The following is an 18,288-nucleotide window of genomic DNA, read 5'->3' on the forward strand; positions in this document are numbered from 1 at the left end:
GCATATGGTGTTAAGATTTTAAACATATTGTCATATAATTTGTGGATAAAAGAATTGTAAATGAAATATTGAATATTATTTTCTTGAGTCAAAATAAGAAAAACATATAAAGTTATTTTATATTGCAACAAAAAAAATATTGATTAATTTTGACTAAAAACTCATATGTAAGTATAGCAAATCACTTATGTGATATTTTGAAACTGTAATACGTTCAAATTTTATTTTATTTTTGGGATTTATAGGTTTTTTAATTTTAAAATTTAGATACGAATTGGGCGTCCGATTGATCCAATCTGCATAATCCAGATCCCTGCATTAGCGGATCCAAATTTGGATCATAAAATGAGTCATCCAATTTTTACGGATCGAGATCGTGAACACTCCTAATAATAGAATTCGGTTGATAAGGAAGGTTTAAGGGTGGCAATGGGGATGGGTGCCCACTGGCATCCACCTTGAGGGGTACAAATGGGGCCGGGGTGGGGGGAGAAAATTTCTCCCCGCCTTAAAATCGGGGAGGAGGGGAGGCGAGGCAACATACACCCGTTCGATTCCCTATATACAAAAAAATTTATATATATATTTAAATTTATAGATGTATATATAATACAAATATATACAATATAATAATTTAGTTTTAATCCAATTCTTAAGTTAGGTTGATGAAGGGAAAAGTTAAACTTATTGTTGAATGTCTTCAGTTTATTGAATATGAGAAATTAACTTGACTGAGTTTGTTGAATACTAGAATGTAACTTTAGTAACTTGACTTATTGTGTTTTGTTTCCATATTGACAGCTTGTTAATCTTATTTAGTGTTGTTTGCAATTGTTTTATTGTAAGTGAATATACAATTGTGATTTGATCCTATTACATCTCAGTCGGATGTTTTAATGTCATTCTCATGATATTGACAGGTTGTATTTTTTCTTTAGTTATTAGTATTTTGCAACTCGTTTGAATGGATTAAAGTTGAGTACATAAGCATGCCTTTATTGAATATTTTAAGATAGAATGAATGATAAAATTATCCCATAAATGAGCAGATTGTTAAATATGATAAGTTGATGTATTTCCTCGCAAAACGGGATGGGAGATAGAGGCAAGGAATAAGGGGAGTTATTTGACAACTCCTGCCCCATTGCCATCCTTATGGCTAGTTTGGATGGAAAGATTTGAACAGCAAATATAAAAAAGGAAGGAAAAGTTGACTTATCATGCGTTTTGGAGATTTTCACGAGATAGAAAAGAAAGGAAGGAAATGGATTTAGAAGGATAAAACTTGTGCTATAGTTTAAAAAACTTTTCCAACCAGATTCGGGCAGAAAAGCGAGATAAACCTCTTGAAAGCCTACTAATACTTTTTGAATACCCATCTTGTCCTTAAAAAGCTGTGGCATGAATTTATATTGATTTATATATCCAAATCATTTCATTTCTTTTCAAAACTCCCAAACAATATTAGAATTACTTCTCTTCTCTTCTCTTATCTCATAATTAAGTTTTATCATCCTTTTCTTTCTGTCCTAAACTCACAAACAAGCTATTAGGAAGGTTCGCTCATAGACTTTAATGGGCTCTTATTCATGAATAGATTGATTTTATTTCAAGGCTGACACACTAACATAAAGAGTTATTTTTTTTTTTTCAAGCTAAGCTAGTGTTGACATTGCTCTTTTTTTCCCCTGGTCAATGAACACTACTTTTTACAAATGACTCACCTATGGGAAAGGGGAAGGGGAACTGGGCAAATCCAACTAAAGTTTAGAGGGAACTAAATCATTTTCGTACCAAAAGTACGTATGTACTACTAAATCTAGATGTTAAAGAAACCACATAAGTGATAATTATGAAAAACAGGCGTCAAACCCTTGACCACCCTACCCTCAAGGCACTTAAGTGCCTTAGTTGGTAATGACATTATTTAAGTTATGGTAAGGTTTCTAATTTTACTTTCAAACTCTTGCTGATTCTTAACTGTTATAGAAAATTGTGTAACACTCATTGCTTAACTAAATTAGTAGACGAGTTACACAAATAATCAAAAAAATTACTATCATTATAATGTACCAAAATGTGTATTCTTTACGTTTCATTGAAAGTGTCATATTTTTTATTTTAGAATGTTCCAAAATATTTGTCATGTTGACAAAGTCAAAGTATTTTTTTATCTCTTCTTTCAATATAGTCCCTCTCTTATAATCATATGAATGTTACCATTCAAATTCAAAATTTAAAATTTGTGAGGGTAAGATTGAAAAAAGAAGTACAAACATCACAATCAAACCACTATTTTTAAAAAGTTGAATTTCTAAAATATGACAAAATAATTGGGATGAAAAGAGTATAACTTTATTAAATTCCTGTAGAACCAAACATGTGTCAACGATACGAGAGCTAGCAATGCAACATGTATATCATCAATCATTGAACAAGTTTTCTTTATCATTTTGCAAGATCTTTATAACTGAAGACCAGGGGAGAGGCTCGCGTAATGTGCTGGAATTGGTACCTATGTTGTAAAAAAAAGTATCCAAGTAGTAACTAACAAATTTGAAATGTCTAGTTAAGAAGAAAGTGAAAAACTGCGAGAAGTATTAGAGGTAATAGAAAGTAATATAATAATTTTATCTACTAATGTATTGTAATGCATTCATTTTTTGAAAATCACTTAGGGTATGTTTGGTTCCCCATTGAATTGAGGTTTAGAATTGGAATTGGAGCCCCAATTCCAATTCTGCTGTTTGGATTCTGTCCCACTCAAAGAATTAGAATTGAATCTGAATTCTATGGGGGTCCAATTCCATGAATTGAATTCTTTACTGGACCAAAAGAATTCTAATTCCAATTCCATAACTAAACCCTGAAAAGTGGGTCTATATGTGGATCTAATATGGGTTAAAAATTAAAATCGGGTCAAGCGGAAACATGAAACACGGGCACTCTCTCTCTATTCCGATTGCTCCTTCTCCACCATCTTTCCAGCTCCAACCCTAACCCCTCCCACCACCGTCTCCCTCTGCCTTCCGTTTCAGTGGATTATAGTCGACAATTTTGTTGGCGTGCACGCCTTGAGGTAGGCGAACCTTCAGGAGTCAGAGAGACCGAGATCCGTTCTGCATATGCATCTTTTCGGGTTTACCTAAATTCTTCCCCATCAGCTTATCAAAATCATGCAACTGACTATGAGTTGGCCTTTCGGCCCCATAATCTTATAATTCTCTCTCTGGGCTCTCTCCTTCAGCTCTTCCATTTTCCCCAAATTTTAGACACATTTAGGGCTTGTAAAAGGTAACTTTATCTTTGAAATTTTTTCAATTAATAATTGGTTATGGGCTTTATTACATAGCTTTTTTTCATTGGATACATTGCAATGGTTTGTTCTGTTTTCATGTTTATTTTGTCTTATGATGAATGCTAATTGACTATCTTCCTCTGTTATCTCTGTGTTTAAGAATGGAGATGGTAGTCTTGGAAGAGGGTGTATGTTTGTAGTGTTTTTTAGGTTTTTATTTCAATAATAGTGAGCAGGTACCACTTAAGAATGTGATAGCCCGTTTCCCTACTTTTTTTCCTGTTGCAATGCGCTACACATCAATGATATCTGCTCTTTTTTTTGGGTTACAGAGGAGGGATTTAAGGCCCCTTGAGCAGGAATTAATGTATCTGCTCTTACATTAGTAGCTCTTTAAGTTCTAGTGGAGGCGCTTGCTTCCAAATGGGTTTTGACTGAGCTGAAGTTAAATATGAAATCATGTGAAGTCTGTATAGAAGAAATTTTAAAAGTTTAATAGCCAAATACATCAAAAGTCAATTTTATTTCAAAAAGATTGTAGTGTTTTCCGTGTCTAATGATATATTGTGGCATTAATTTAAATATTAATCACTTCCCTGGTTGATTTATCATCTCATGTAAATTGTCGAGACGTTTGCTTCATGGTCTTTATTTCTATAAGCATGAGCTATTGGTGATTGGGATTCTTGATGTCAATTAGTAATTATATATCCTGAATAATTACTAACTATCCAGTTATTAGTTTGGTACAATAAACTGAGATACTTTGTACGGTGGCAATGTTTATTGATTTAAGTGCTGGTTAATTGTTCCTGAAATGTTGCTTGTCTTCAATTTTTGCACGCTTTATGTTAAGAGCATGCATCAGTTATTCACAAATATTCAGAATACCTTGAACACCAATCTGCTTATGCACTATAAGCTAGTATACTGGTTTTCTACTAAGTTAGAGAAGTCGAGTGGGCGAAATTTTGGACTGAAGAGCGAAGGAAGATTATTTCCTTTTTCTTTTTGTAATCTGCTGAGAATGTGGGTTTCAACCTCTTGATCAGTGTCTGGCTCGTGAATACCGGATATCCTTGAATTGCATTTCTAAACAAGTCTAATGATTTATGTGATGTATGATTTGCTCCCATATTGCTCTTATCCAATTCATTGAACATAGTTCTGTTTCAATATTAACTCTAAACATAATATGTAGGGTGTTCGTGCGAGATTGGTAGACAAGGACTTTGCTCCTAAGGTATCTATTAATCTATGTTATAAATGTCGAAATTCTTGGAAGGCGCTGAACATTAGATGAGAATGATATTAAGAAACAAGAGGAAAGGCTAGGGGCAGTTGCTTCCTTTCTTGGATGAAGTTGATGCTGAGATGTGAAGAGTGCAACATGAGGTTGATGATGAAGATGAAATGGAAAATGAAGATGAGTAAGATGGAATGGAAGATAATGGTCCAAATAATGATGGTGAATTCGAACAGTACAACCAACAAGGGAGTGGACACAATTTAGGATTGCTCTAGCATGAGTAATGTTTGTTGACTATCAAATTAGACAAAGCCATCATGCAAGTTGAAGTTTCATAGGAAATTATTCAGACTAAATTGAATATTAGAATGGCCATTTACTGAAGAATAGTAGTAATGTATAATTGTGCTTTTCTTTCTCATTTTCTTTTTGGCTTAAATCACTTTGTTTGCATATTCATCTATTGAAATATTTTGTATGATGCAAAACTCAAACATTTATAAAAGGTACATGCTATGACTTCCCTCCCCAATTCATATAATAGAGTAGGTTTTTAATTTTCTAAAATTTAAAGTTCCTAACTTTACAAAGGTATCAAGGTTTTAGCTTGATAAATATGAACTACTTTTTACGTTAGAATATGTAATTAGTTTTTTATTTAATATAATTTAATTAAGAATGTATTTTTTTGGCAGAAAATGAACTAATTGGTTTTTTTCTTTAAAGCTTTAGTAACAATTAGTTAAATGCAAGAAAAAATAAATTATTAAAGGCACTAATTGGTTTTTTCCTTGAAACTTTAGTAACAATTAGCTAAGTGCTAAAAAATTATTACATAGGAAAAAGAAAAAAAAAATTTTAGATGGAAACAATTCTGATTCTTAATGAATTCTTTTCCCATCCAAACAAAGAATTTGGAATTTGAAATGAATTATGTATCAATTCTATGCATTTCCCAAACAAAAGAATTTCAATGTTTTGGAATTCCAATTCTATAGAATTTCAATTCAAATTCAATTCCAATTCTGTAAAACCAAACGCACCCTTAGTAGGATTTAAAGTTAGTGCAAGGATGAAGGGAAAATAAGAATAGAAAATAATATAATGATATAAGAAAACATAACCGCACAATAAAGTATAATTTAAAATTATCTTCAATCATAGTAATTTCACACAAATTTGACTAATGCAACCATTATATGGAGAATTATTCTGGCATGAATTGCCAATGAATATATTCTACAAGCATTTTTTAAATTTACTTCATTTACAAAATTTTCTAGTGAATTCTATTAGATAGTGCCTAGAACAAAAATATATAGCATACAATGGCTTCATGTATGGTGTTGCTACCAGAAAGGATGCTCACTTTTTTACTCTAACTCATGGAATGCAGCAAATTATAACTGGATGTACAATTCTTGAACTGCTTCTTACATATTATAACTCATATACCAAAAAGGAATAGCACATTTTTTTATACAGTAAATTATTACTAACAAAATTGTAAACAAAAACAACAAAACAATTCTGCAAATTAACCAATCAAAACAAATCAAATTAAGTAAGAGAATAACAAGCATATCTCTTCAATTACCTAGAGCCAAAAATGAAAAAGAAGCAGAAGAACAATAATATATTGAACAATAGTTACATTTTAAAGCACAGGAACGATGAAGAAGAATTTCAATCACATTGCAATTATGATTGCCCGATATTAAAACATAGGAGACTAAAGAAGAAGAATTTGAATCACTTTGTAGTTATGATTATAATGGTCAAGAAATAATTAAGTCTTGTTACGGACATTTAAATTGTCCTAATTTCATACAAAATCTAATTATTACTGATGCAATAACATGTAGCTCATCCAATGATTGAATAAAGGGTGAAATGGTTATTTTCTTCAAGTCTTTGCATTATATTCTTATGCAATTTTCATAACTAATTTAAGAAGAATGTGTGGAATTACTAAATTATACAGGAGGTGGGATGAAAACTTATGAACAATTATGTCTAAAATGCTTTTTATACAGGGAAAATCGTTCAAAATGTCCTTCATATTTTGTAAAATGACTTTTGCCGCTCCTCAAAAGTGTAATTTTATATCCCTTATAAATTCATATTGGTCAAATTTGATTCCTATCTAAGTTTTCGACTAGTTTTTGACCGAAATTCATCACTTGCCTTGCATGTGATCATTTTTTAGGAAAAAAATTATTAAATCAAAATTTATATAATCCATTTATAGTCCCTCACATTTCACAAAATGAATTGTTTCGTCCATCACATTTCACAAAATAAATTTTTTCATCCCTCATTGACCATGTGTACGAATGGTTTTTTTTAATCCATATATATATATATATATATATATATCTATTTAATTTCACATGAACAGTACGAATAACATATAATATATTTCTATTTGATTTCACCTAAACAGACTAATTGTAGTTGTACATATGCTATTTAATAAATATATACATAGGTTAAAATCTAATAATTTTATTTTAAACCCATATATATATAAATATATATATTTGATTTCATCATGTGAATCTATTCAATATTTGTAATCTTTTCTATTTTGGTAATAATTCATTTATTGAGTTGTGTAATTAGGCCATCTAATTAATCGGTTCTAACTCGAATTCTATAGTTATGCTAACAAATTGCAATTTAAATTTGAAATTTTTATTCGTCACTTTTAAGACCAACAATTGAATTTCTTGCCTTGTAATTATCGTAAAATTTAAAAGTGTCAATCACTTATTTCTTTTTATCATACTTTTACTTTGCTTATTTTTTCTATCCAAATTTAATTCAATATAAATACTTGATAATGTTTTTGATTAAATGTCTTTTTTGTTTTCAATTTTCGAGTAAAAACAATGAACATGAGTGAAAAATTAATAAATTTTTTTAAACCCTTATATATATCTATTTTAATATAATCTGAACAGCATATTCGGATGAAATCAAATAAAAATATATTATATATTATTCATATTTTTTCACATGTAATCAAATAGATATATACACGAGTGTGACCGTCCTGCCCGTAGTCCAAAGAACAAAATGTGATTAGTTTCTTTGAAGCTACAATTCCGACATTGATTAGACTGAAAAAGACAAAAACAATGATCTCGCTGGACCCCAACTCCCGTCATGCTTGTACCCTTGTATCAGGCCACTTGCCAGTTCGATTTAGTCACAACCAAGGCCACAGTATTCCTAGCTGGCCCCTCCGGTGCGCACCGCACCATCAAACGACTCTCCGCAGGAATTGCTAAAATAGTTCTTCATCCTTCTCAAATATTTGTTTTCAACACCTATCTCTTGCAAATAAAATGGTACAGCCCCTAAAATATTTTAGTATGGAGTACCTCTTAACTCTTTTTCGTCATTGGCAGCCCCTTTCTTTTTTTTCTGTTTCTTTTTTCTTTTTCTAGGTGGAAATATGGGGACATATGCAGGTCTACCATGCACTTCTTAGCAAAACATGTTATGCGTAGGTTGCATCACATTTTTGAAAGGTTTATCAGGTATATCGAAATTAAAATAAAATTTTAGAATATAACTGTGTAACAAATCTTATGTTACAGTAACAAGCATTTTCTTCAATGTTAAAAATTAATTATTACTTCATAAAAAAAGTGATTAACGTATCTCTTATAATTTCAAAACTTAAAGACATGTTACGACAAAATATAGTAATCCTAATAACACACAGAAATGTACGAGACAAAGAAAAATAGATTGAATGTTTGTAAGTTGTAATCAATCCTTTTACTCCAAATAAAATAATCAAATATAGTAGATGACATATAAGTAAATTTTACCTATAATAGTAGGCCTACATCAAAGAGCAAATATCCTAAATATTCATAGCTTGGAGTTAGATATTCGTGAAGAGACGGAGGTAAACGGCATGAAAAGTCACTTCTAAAGAGAGATTTATTGTCAAATTATATGAACATGATGGGCTAATAAGGATTTATTGAAAACATGAAGGAGCATATAAACAAATTTTTTTTTCAAATAGTAGTATAAAGCACTCCGGAAAGGAATATATATAAAGAAATAAAAACTACCCCCCGCCGTCAAATTCTTGATCTCGCACTGGCTATACAGGCTGTAGTTGATTGCTCGTCAATTCTTCATCCAAATCCCAAATATTGTGTGAATCTCAGCTCCATTTCTATTGTTTAGGGACTATGCATTTTACTTTGGGAGAATTTCGATTTCTAACCGGGTAATGCAATAGGCTGGACGAACTATTCACTTGCATTTCTTCGCAATTTTATTTGCCGAATAATTTCGCCGGAATCGGAAAATTCTTGAGTAGTAGATGTTACGGGAGGAAGTGATGACCTAGCTCTTTATGCTAATTGGATTACGTTGAAAGAAATGGCATCGATTCGAAGAACGTTGTCGCCGTACCACGACCGGCCCTATCAGAACGGAGGAAATCCATTTTCCGTCGAATCGGCTTCTCACAAGGTGCTATACAACGGGAAAGCCTCATCAGCGTTACCTTCATTCGGTCTCGGCATTCTTAAATTCTTCGCCGGAGGCCTTTTCCCGAAAAATTCGCGAAAAAGTGTGAATTCATGGAAAAAGTGGATTTATAGGTGTTCGATGTTTTTCTCGCTAGGGTTTCTATTAGGTATGGCTCCATTTGGCGGAGTTGAGGATGTTAGAAGCCGTGATTTCTCGTTTGACGAGAGTTTTGTCGCTAAGCCTGTGGAAATTGTTAAGGAGGAAAATGTGAAGAATTTAGTGGTTGAGAAGCCAGAGGAGAATTTTGTGGTGGATAAAGTAGAATTAGGGGTTGTTGATGTGAACAAGAGGTTTGATTTTGTTCCGAGGAAGCAGCTGATTGTGGTGACACCGACATATAATCGGGCGCTTCAAGCTTATTACTTGAACAGGTTAGGGCAGCTCCTGAGGCTGGTGCCGCCGCCCTTGTTGTGGATTGTGGTGGAGATGAATGCGGCGTCGTTGGAGACTGCAGATATTGTGAGGAAGACTGGGGTGATGTATCGGCATTTGGTGACAAAGAAGAATTTGACCGATATAAAGGACAGGGGCGTGCATCAGAGGAACACAGCTCTTGAGCATATTGAGCGTCATAAGCTTGATGGGATTGTTTACTTCGCTGATGATGACAACATCTATTCACTTGAGTTGTTTGAGAGTCTGAGAGCAATCAGGTAACTTGATTACTACTTGTATTGCAAGTGTTTTTCAGTAATTTGTTATTGTTTGTAGTGTTGCATGGGATGCAATAGTGGTGCTTTTATCATGGTCTGGCGAATGAAACTTGAAACATTACACATATCAATTATAGGATTATGTATGACCTTGAAGGTGGGCTTATTAAAAACGTTGATGGTGAAAGCTGAAATGTCGTACTGTGTGAAAATTGTATTGCTAGTAAGAGGCTGTGTAAACTCTGGGACATTGGCTTATACATGTTTCGATTGAAGACATAAACATAAATGTAGAAGAGGAATTATGTGATAAGGGGCAGGCAGCTGTGGCATCATGTAGATGTTGAATTGTATGATGTCCTAGCATGACTTGTTTATATGAGAGGTACAGTTGGAACGGTAAAATAAGCATATTTAAGATTTAAATTGTTTACTAGAGGTCAAAGTCACTGTTGGTCTCGATTTATTTGCTTTTGAGATCACAAATATGATAGATCCTGTTCTTTCATTGTTATAGGACCCCTCCGTATAGAGGTAATCGATCATAATACATCTATAACCTTCTAGATTTTTGTTGAATTTCTGCACTAGCTGTTTTTTCTTCAGAATTTTCCTTTTGTTATCAAGTTTTTATTCAGTTATTATAAGGAATTATCCAGTTTTAAATCAATTGTTGTAAGAAATTATCTTCTGACACCCCCACCTCCCCAACTGCCTAAAGTATGGGGTTGTTAAGTGTTCTTTTTGCTTTTCCTAACTTTTACTCTTCTTCCTATATAGTCGTTTTGGTACTTGGCCTGTTGCTATGCTGGCTCAGAGTAAAAATAAAGCCATTATGGAGGGTCCTGTCTGTAATGGAAGTCGAGTAATCGGATGGCACACAAATGAGAAGAGTAAACGACTTCGTAGATTCCATGTTGATATGTCTGGATTTGCTTTCAATAGTGCAATATTGTGGGATCCAAAGAGGTGGAAACGCCCTACTTCAGATCCAATTCGGCAGTTAGACACAGTGAAGGAGGGTTTCCAAGTATGAAGCTTGGCTTTGCAGTTTACTTTATGCATTTAATTTTTAGAGTGTCATTTACTCAAATTTTGTTTTTGAAATGGCTAAATTCTCACGTTTAGAGCACATGGTCAAAACTAATTGACTAGTTTGCTTCCTTACAGGAAACTACATTTATAGAACAAGTTGTTGAAGATGAAAGTCAAATGGAGGGTATCCCTCCTGGTTGTTCGAGGATAATGAATTGGCACCTTCATTTGGAAGCTCGTGGAGTTTCTTATCCTAGAGGCTGGCTGCTTCAGAAAAATCTTGATGTTGTTATTTCAAACAGTAGCTAATTTTTATGCCTACAGCGGACAAAGTATGTGTGATCCTGGAGGTATGTGTTATACTTTGTGTATAGACTGTCTAATGGTTTTAACCCTGCAAATTAGATTTGTAGAGAGAGTCGTCATTCTGTGAGAATAAAAAGCAACGGAAGCATAGTAAACCTTTTGACTGTCAAGAGCCTCCTAAACAAGCAAACACACGTACAAAGTTTAAACACTGGGGAATAATTGTTATGTGATAATCCTTTATGTGATTGGAGGTTGTTTCACATGATAATTGCTGTTGACATAAGCTTCTATCTGATATTTCTTGTACTTTGCAAAAGAAAGAACAGCTAATTGATACTTTCTCTACGTGATAGCTCATCGTAGTCTGGTGGAGCACCTTCATGTGGGAGCAAATTATTATGCAGTGACTCCCAGCAAGTTGAAGCAGCTCTCAAAGAGATATGCTAGAGCTTGTTCATTAATCTTTTCTCATCTCATGCCACGTCCAGCAAAGAGCAGAGGATACGCCAGCAAAGGTCGAGGTGGATATTTTTTTTGGGGAAGTGCACTTTGTTTTTGTTGTAGAGTTTTGATATTTGTTCACAGTTAAGGAGTGCTGAGCAGAGGACATGCCTGCAGCAGAAGTGCATTCTATTTTTGTTGTAGAGTTTTGCTAACTGTTCATAGGTAAGGAATGTTGCGGCTGCCTACACCAACCTTATGCAGGTAGCTTTGCTGGATACTTCTGAGATACTATTGCACGTTACTGTTAATGTGCATGAAGTAGGACTCGGATTAGAATGAACAAATATGGTCTACACAGTTTTGAATTCTTTTATTCTCTTTGGTATTTACATCGGGAATGCTCAAGAACTTTTCTGCTCAATAGATTCCTGTTCTATGTTAAGGAAAAGCAATGGGTACAACAACTTGTACCTGCCTGAGTAAGATTAGGGGTTGGCATGTCACTTCATCAGGTGCTGAGAACGTAGCAATGGTATGCGTAGGTTTGGCTGCTTTATGCTCGTTAAGGAAAAGCAATCACGAGCGCCGGAGGGGAGAGGAAGAGGAGGAGCAAGAGAAATGTGTTGTGAGATATTTTTCTGTAATGCGCGGTATGTAGGAATACTATTCCCGTAATGAGAAAATGATCATTCCTCCATTTCTCTTGTTTATATCGTTCTTTTAAAAGACCAAACAAGAACAAAAGCCAATTAAGAGTTCCAATATCAGTTACGAATATATATTGTCTCCATATGGAAGAAAGAGCACAAGAGACAATCCCATTTTAGAAAAAATTTTTTTTTTAAGACATTTAAGATATCCACACACGTTTATCTAGACGTACATGGGTCAGCGGACACTCCGATTTTCTTACCGTTGTCCCTGTAGTTGCATGTTTAGAGAGCAATGGATCCTCTAAATATGGGACAACTATCATTTTGATACCTCAATTCTTATACTTACTCATGTTAAGAAAATCGTAATGTTTAGTGCATCGATGTCCCGCTAATATACATTGAATGTAAATTACCAAAATGTGCCAAATACTAAAACAAAAGCTGTCAGTTGTCAGAGAGAGAAAAAAGAAAAGGAATAAAGTCCATTAAAAGTTGGAAATATTTTTAAGAAATGAAAGGATCCAAATATGTTAAACGTGTAAAATAAGCTGCTCAGTCAAGACTAATTCTATGGGAGTCCACGACTTTAAAAACACAATAGGGGCGGGCGATAGGTATAAGGGATAATTTCATATAAATACCCTTTAATATTTGAAATTACATTACTGATCTCACCTTTCACGCAGACATGACCAAATGTCACCATCTGGAGCCTTCAAATGACCAAATTGCCCTCAACAACTTGTGCCTCATAGAATATAATATCTTCCGTTAAAGTTGGCATGAATTTTTTTATTGGCATTTTCGTCGTCAAAAGTGTTAATTATTTTCTTCAAGAGACAAAAGAGGGTATATTTGAAAGAAAACTATTATGTGCCAATACTTTTGCTTCACTTTTGAGATTAACAGGGACCGATTTTATTAATGAAGATGTCAACCAAAGAGAAACTAACGTGACTTTTAATATCAGAGGGTGTTTATGTGAAATCGGCTGAAATCATCTCTAAACATAAATATGAAAATTTTTTTGAATTTTTAAAAATCACGAGGTGAGGTGGGCCATCTTTTGATTTGTACGTATGGAATTTTTCTTTCTATATGTTTTTTCTTACGAGTATCTTCTAGCTTACATCATGAGTAGAGTGGATGACCAAAAACTGAATTGAAAATGATATAGTACGATTATTTAGTAGCACAGGTAGTTACTAGTTACTACTAACTTATCATGGGGTTAGTATGTAAAGTCAGATATTCCAGAAACGTAAGCTTGTCCGATGCATCGGTTGACAGACTCTCTCACGGTCACGGTCACGGTCACAGGCCAGTTGTTTGCAGTCCAATCCGTTTCTTCGGCTTTCCTTCCCCGCTCCCCAGTACATCTCGCCGCTTCCGGCGGTAAAATTAGAACAAAAAAGCTACTAGTGGTGGTAGGGTAGGGTAGGAGTATAATAATTTGAGCTCCAGCCGGCTTCAACAGAATTTGATTTCTTTCCAGATTCGTAATCCTCCATATCTTCACCACTCGAGATGTAAATTTCTTCTTTGATCACTCTTCTAAATCTTCTGGATCTCCTTTTCTACCCAAAATTATCACCTCCTCCTGGATCTCTCACCTCCATTGTTAGTTTTTACCTCAAGTCCGTAAGCATTTTCCTTTTCAATCATTTCTTTTTTTTTTTTACTTGCTCATTTGTAAGTTAAAGTTGAATCTCAGCTCTTCATTTCTTTGTGAAGCTCATTTTTCAGGTGATTTTTTTTTTCTAAAAGTTAATTAATTTCGTGGAATACCTCGATTTTAACGAAGCTATGCAGTAGGACTGCTGCATTTTTCATTTGAAACTTATGCATTTAACGCTGAATTGGTTAAATTTCTTTGTAAATTTGTAAAATTTTGATTAATTTATGTAACGAAATTAATCAGCTCTATGCTATCTAGATTAGTAAGGTAGTAGTATAACTTTGTAATATAAATGTCATCGCTGCTAAGAACGCTGTCGCTGTACCACGATCGGCCGTATCAGAACGGAGGAAATCAATTTTCCGTTAACTCGCCGTCTCACAGGGCGTTATCCAATGCCAAAAGTTCGTCTCCGTTGTCGCCGTTCTTTCCCGGTGTACTTTCACAAAAAAGTTCGCGTAAAGGCATGAGCTCGTGGAAAAAATGGTTTTTTAGGTGTTTGATATTTTTCTCGCTGGGGTTTCTATTAGGCATGGCTCCCTTTGGGGGATATGAGGATGTTAAAGGCCGTGATTTCTCGTTCGAGGAGAATACCATGGCAAAGTCGGCAGAAAATGATGAGGGGGATGTGAGGAATTTGTTGGTTGTGGAGGCGAAAGGTGGGGAAGGTTTAGTCGTGGATAAAGTTGAACTACGGGTTGTTGAGGAAAAAGAAGTGAAGGAGCGGTTTGATTTTGTTCCACGGAAGCAGTTGATTGTGGTGACACCGACGTATAATAGGGCACTTCAAGCTTATTATTTAAATAGGTTAGGACAGGTTCTGAGGCTGGTGCCGCCGCCATTGTTATGGATTGTGGTAGAGATGAATGTTGCATCGTCGGAGACTGCAGATATTTTAAGGAAGACTGGGGTTATGTACAGGCATTTGGTGACTACCAAGAATTTGACGGATGTAAAGGACAAGAGCGTGCATCAAAGAAACACAGCACTGGAGCATATTGAGAATCATAAGCTTGATGGGGTTGTGTATTTTGCTGATGATGATAGTATCCATTCACTCGAGTTATTCGAGAGCTTGAGAGAAATCAGGTAACTTGATTGTGATTAGCATTGCAACTGCTTTTAGTTTTCTTGTTATTCTTGTACGCTAATGTTTGGGATTCTATTCAGTGATATTTGTGCTGCGTCAGTTGAATGAGAGTTCAGACCTTATAACTGATCAATACAAGCCTTATCTCTGCTTTTGTTGATTGGTCGAAATCACTGGAAACTCAAAGCATAAACGAAGAATTCTATGACTATCGTAATTCCATTGTGGCTTTGTGTAGTGTTGAAGGATTTCAGAACTTTAGGTTTTCTGCTTAGTAATTAAGTATGCACTACTAGATCCTTCAAGCTAAGGAAATCAAGGAAAATTGACAAATAATAACATCAGAAGAGTAACACAAGTGTGGCTTCATTGAAATGGTGCACCTAAGCTCAGTTTCATTATTTACTATTGATTTAGTTGTTGTTTGCATCTAGAAATATGATATATGATACATCCTCTCATTTCATTATTTATGAGTTGGAGTAATTTAAATTGGAGTTTATATATGTAATTTTTAGACATTTCCTGAAAGAATTGCTGACTTTTTATTGTTTTTCTCAATCGCTTTTATGATTTTTTCGGGGTTTTTCGTTGTTTTCATGTTTATTGTGTGGTAGTTTTTCTTTTTCTTTTTCTTTTTTTTTCATGTTTTTGTTTTCATGTTTATGTCTTGTATTTTTCTATATTAGATTAGGGAACTTTTTATGAATTCTAAGAGAGGAGAGCTTCTATGAGAATTGGTCCAGCCTCACATCTTTCTTAAAATTTTAATGCTCTTAAGAGATGGAAGTCGATAGTTAAGTTCTTTGACTAATCCTTAACATTGATGAGGTCAAAAAGAGATCGATGAGGTCATTCAAGACAGTGTATTTGGATGCAGTAAGGAGGAGAAATGGACTCTTGACAATCGAATTGGATGGTTATCCTAATTTGTTTGTTTGCCACATGAGTCTCCTTTGTTTATTTGGTGACGGGAGATTGTTATTTGATTTCTTGACATTGATGCCATGGAATTTTTATCTGATTGACAAGGCAGTTATATTTTCTGATCTTAGCTACCTACCTGAACCTCAAGAAAATAAAATTAGTGAGATGAAAGGAATCGTGTTCCTCTTTTCTTGCCATAACTTTCCTATTATTCTATACAGGCGTTTTGGTACTTGGCCGGTTGCAATGTTGGCTCAAACTTGGAATAAGGTGGAGTTGGAAGGTCCCGTGTGTAATGGGAGTCAAGTAATTGGATGGCATACAAATAAGAGTAAAGGACTTCGTAGATTCCACATCGATATGTCAGGTTTTGCTTTCAATAGTACAATATTGTGGGATCCAAAAAGATGGCAACGTCCAACTTCAGATCCAATTCGGCAGTTAGATACTGTGAAGGAGGGTTTTCAGGTATGGATTATGTCTTTGCAGTATAAATTATCCATTTATGTTTGGGATCCTTATTTTGTGGAATTGATGGGTTCTCACTCAGAACCAAAGCAGATGGACAAAACTCAGTTTTCATTGTGTCTCCTTACAGGGAACCACATTTATCGAGCAAGTTGTAGAAGACGAAAGCCAAATGGAAGGCCTTCCTCTTGGTTGTTCAAAGATACTGAATTGGCACCTCAAGCTGGAAGCACGTGAACTTTTTAATCCTAAAGCTTCACTGCTGCAGAAGAACCTTGATGCCTGAGCTAATTGTTGCAATTGACACTGGCCAATATACCTTTTGATGCAGGTATGTGTTCGAGATTTTGACTCTGATGGTTGGCCATGGTTTGGGAACAAATTATTCTCCTGTGTCTAAATCAAGTAAAAGCTAAAAGGAAACGGATTGTAGTAGGCCTTATGATGGACAGAAATTTTTCTAAGCAAACAGATAGACAAAGAAAGAAAGTAGGGTAACTTAGGCTTTACGTCAAGGATTATCAGATGTATATGTTATTCCTCTCTCATTGGATATTGTTGCACTTGCTATTATGACTAGTGAAGTGTCTCTGTTTTCTCTTGTTTTAGTTATGAAAAGATATGACTGCTGATATTACTATCTTTCTCTGCATGTTAGCACAGCATATTGTGGTAGACCACCTTCATCTAAAAGCAGGGCATTGCATCATGTGATCCTCCACAAGCTGAAGCAGTTCATGTTGGAACATAGACGTTGAAGCAAGAATCAGGAACTTTTGTCTGTAGCTGTTTTCTGTTTTCATGCCATTTTTGGTTAATAGCGAGGAACATTCCGTATAATGGTGGAAGGTGGATATTCTTTTAGTTTCTTCAAAAATTTCCTTTTTATATTTATCATCATTTTTTCAGTGAATCACATGGTCATAGAATTTTATGGCCTGGTTCTTGGGAGGATTACTCCCCTAACATCATGTGCAAGCAAACTCCTTCCCTACCCTAATCAGAAGCATGATCATTAGTTGCTAAGATTTGCTTCTGCTTCCCCAAGTTTGCTCCACCAGACACCCACCCTATGTCCTGCCATCATTTACTTGCAGTCCTAGATAGAGGCAGCTGCAGGAGCAGGATCATCTTTTTTTTTTTTCCTCTCTGGACAGGATAACAATTGTATAACTTATTCTATTCTAAACTACAGGGGAGGAGGAGCATAAAGAGGCTTGTGTTAGGGGCTAATAGGAACGGGATCATCTGCCAGTGTGTTTTTTACGTACAGCCACTTGAACTTTTGACTCAGTTCCAATCATCACTTTCCTTGCCAAACAATCTGGAGTCCTTTTCAATGGGGCCCAAAAGTGAGACAATTATGGAACAATCTCTAGTCTTCGATACAAAGTCCTTTTAGCCTAAAACCTCTTATCTTTAGCAAAATTCCTCCATTGGTTGCTGCGCCATAGTTACTCTAAAAAGCTAGCAGGCAAGCGATCCTATTGCCGCCTATGCATACATCAGGATGGTAATAGCTTCTATATACTCTGATGTGGTGGCCTCTTGACTGGTAATTGCAAATGAATTAGGACACATGAAAAGGAACAAGTCCTTTATTTTAACTGCTCCATTCTTCTCCTTGCCATTTCACATGGCAACGCTTAAGAAGTCTCCCGTAAAATAACTGTTATTTATTGTTATGGGACCTTGTGCAGTACCACATGAAATTAAAGGGACTGCATGTTCATCTCAGTATATACAGGCGGTAATGCGATCAAAAGGGTGTATCATACCATCTCAAATATGGAGTGATCGCTTGCTCTAAGCGTAAAAGGATCGGCGTTCCTTTAGACTTCGATAGCAAGCGCCTACTTTTGGCTGCGATATTTCTTATATGAGCTCTACGAAAGTGGCTACAGCTTACAAGGAC

The 18,288-nt window shown here is 34.9% G+C and overlaps 2 protein-coding genes and 1 long non-coding RNA gene across 6 annotated transcripts; all 3 read left to right on the forward strand.

Moving 5' to 3' along the window:
- Positions 1–2,916: 2,916 nt before the first annotated feature.
- Positions 2,917–5,079, forward strand: LOC113711743 (uncharacterized). The gene is made up of 2 exons (XR_003453151.2): positions 2,917–3,294; positions 4,500–5,079. It is a non-coding gene; the product is annotated as an uncharacterized lncRNA (long non-coding RNA).
- Positions 5,080–8,622: 3,543 nt separating this feature from the next.
- Positions 8,623–12,251, forward strand: LOC113711112 (probable beta-1,4-xylosyltransferase IRX9H). Of its 2 annotated transcripts, none has more exons than XM_027234271.2 (4): positions 8,623–9,766; positions 10,547–10,796; positions 10,937–11,151; positions 11,464–12,251. In XM_027234271.2, exons 1-3 carry the CDS (start codon positions 8,961–8,963, stop codon positions 11,108–11,110), a joined length of 1,230 nt encoding a protein of 409 aa, XP_027090072.1. In that variant the 5' UTR covers positions 8,623–8,960; the 3' UTR covers positions 11,111–11,151; positions 11,464–12,251. The 2 variants fall into 2 exon arrangements, with proteins under 2 accessions (XP_027090072.1, XP_027090073.1); XM_027234272.2 differs by having other exon boundaries at positions 11,474–12,251.
- A 1,134-nt stretch (positions 12,252–13,385) lies between these two features.
- LOC113712664 (probable beta-1,4-xylosyltransferase IRX9H) lies at positions 13,386–17,986 on the forward strand. 3 transcript variants are annotated; one of them, XR_003453322.2, is made up of 5 exons: positions 13,389–14,977; positions 16,127–16,373; positions 16,504–16,704; positions 17,037–17,222; positions 17,569–17,986. XR_003453322.2 is itself a non-coding variant. In XM_027236164.2 (4 exons), the coding sequence occupies exons 1-3, from the start codon at positions 14,181–14,183 to the stop codon at positions 16,657–16,659; spliced, it is 1,200 nt and encodes a 399-aa protein (XP_027091965.1). In that variant the 5' UTR covers positions 13,386–14,180; the 3' UTR covers positions 16,660–16,704; positions 17,032–17,286. The 3 variants fall into 3 exon arrangements, 2 of the variants coding, with proteins under 2 accessions (XP_027091965.1, XP_027091963.1); XM_027236164.2 differs by lacking the exon at positions 17,569–17,986 and having other exon boundaries at positions 13,386–14,977; positions 17,032–17,286; XM_027236162.2 differs by lacking the exon at positions 17,569–17,986 and having other exon boundaries at positions 17,037–17,286.
- Positions 17,987–18,288: the final 302 nt, after the last annotated feature.

This window comes from Coffea arabica, chromosome 10e (genome assembly GCF_036785885.1).
Source record: "Coffea arabica cultivar ET-39 chromosome 10e, Coffea Arabica ET-39 HiFi, whole genome shotgun sequence".
NCBI lineage: Eukaryota > Viridiplantae > Streptophyta > Magnoliopsida > Gentianales > Rubiaceae > Coffea > Coffea arabica.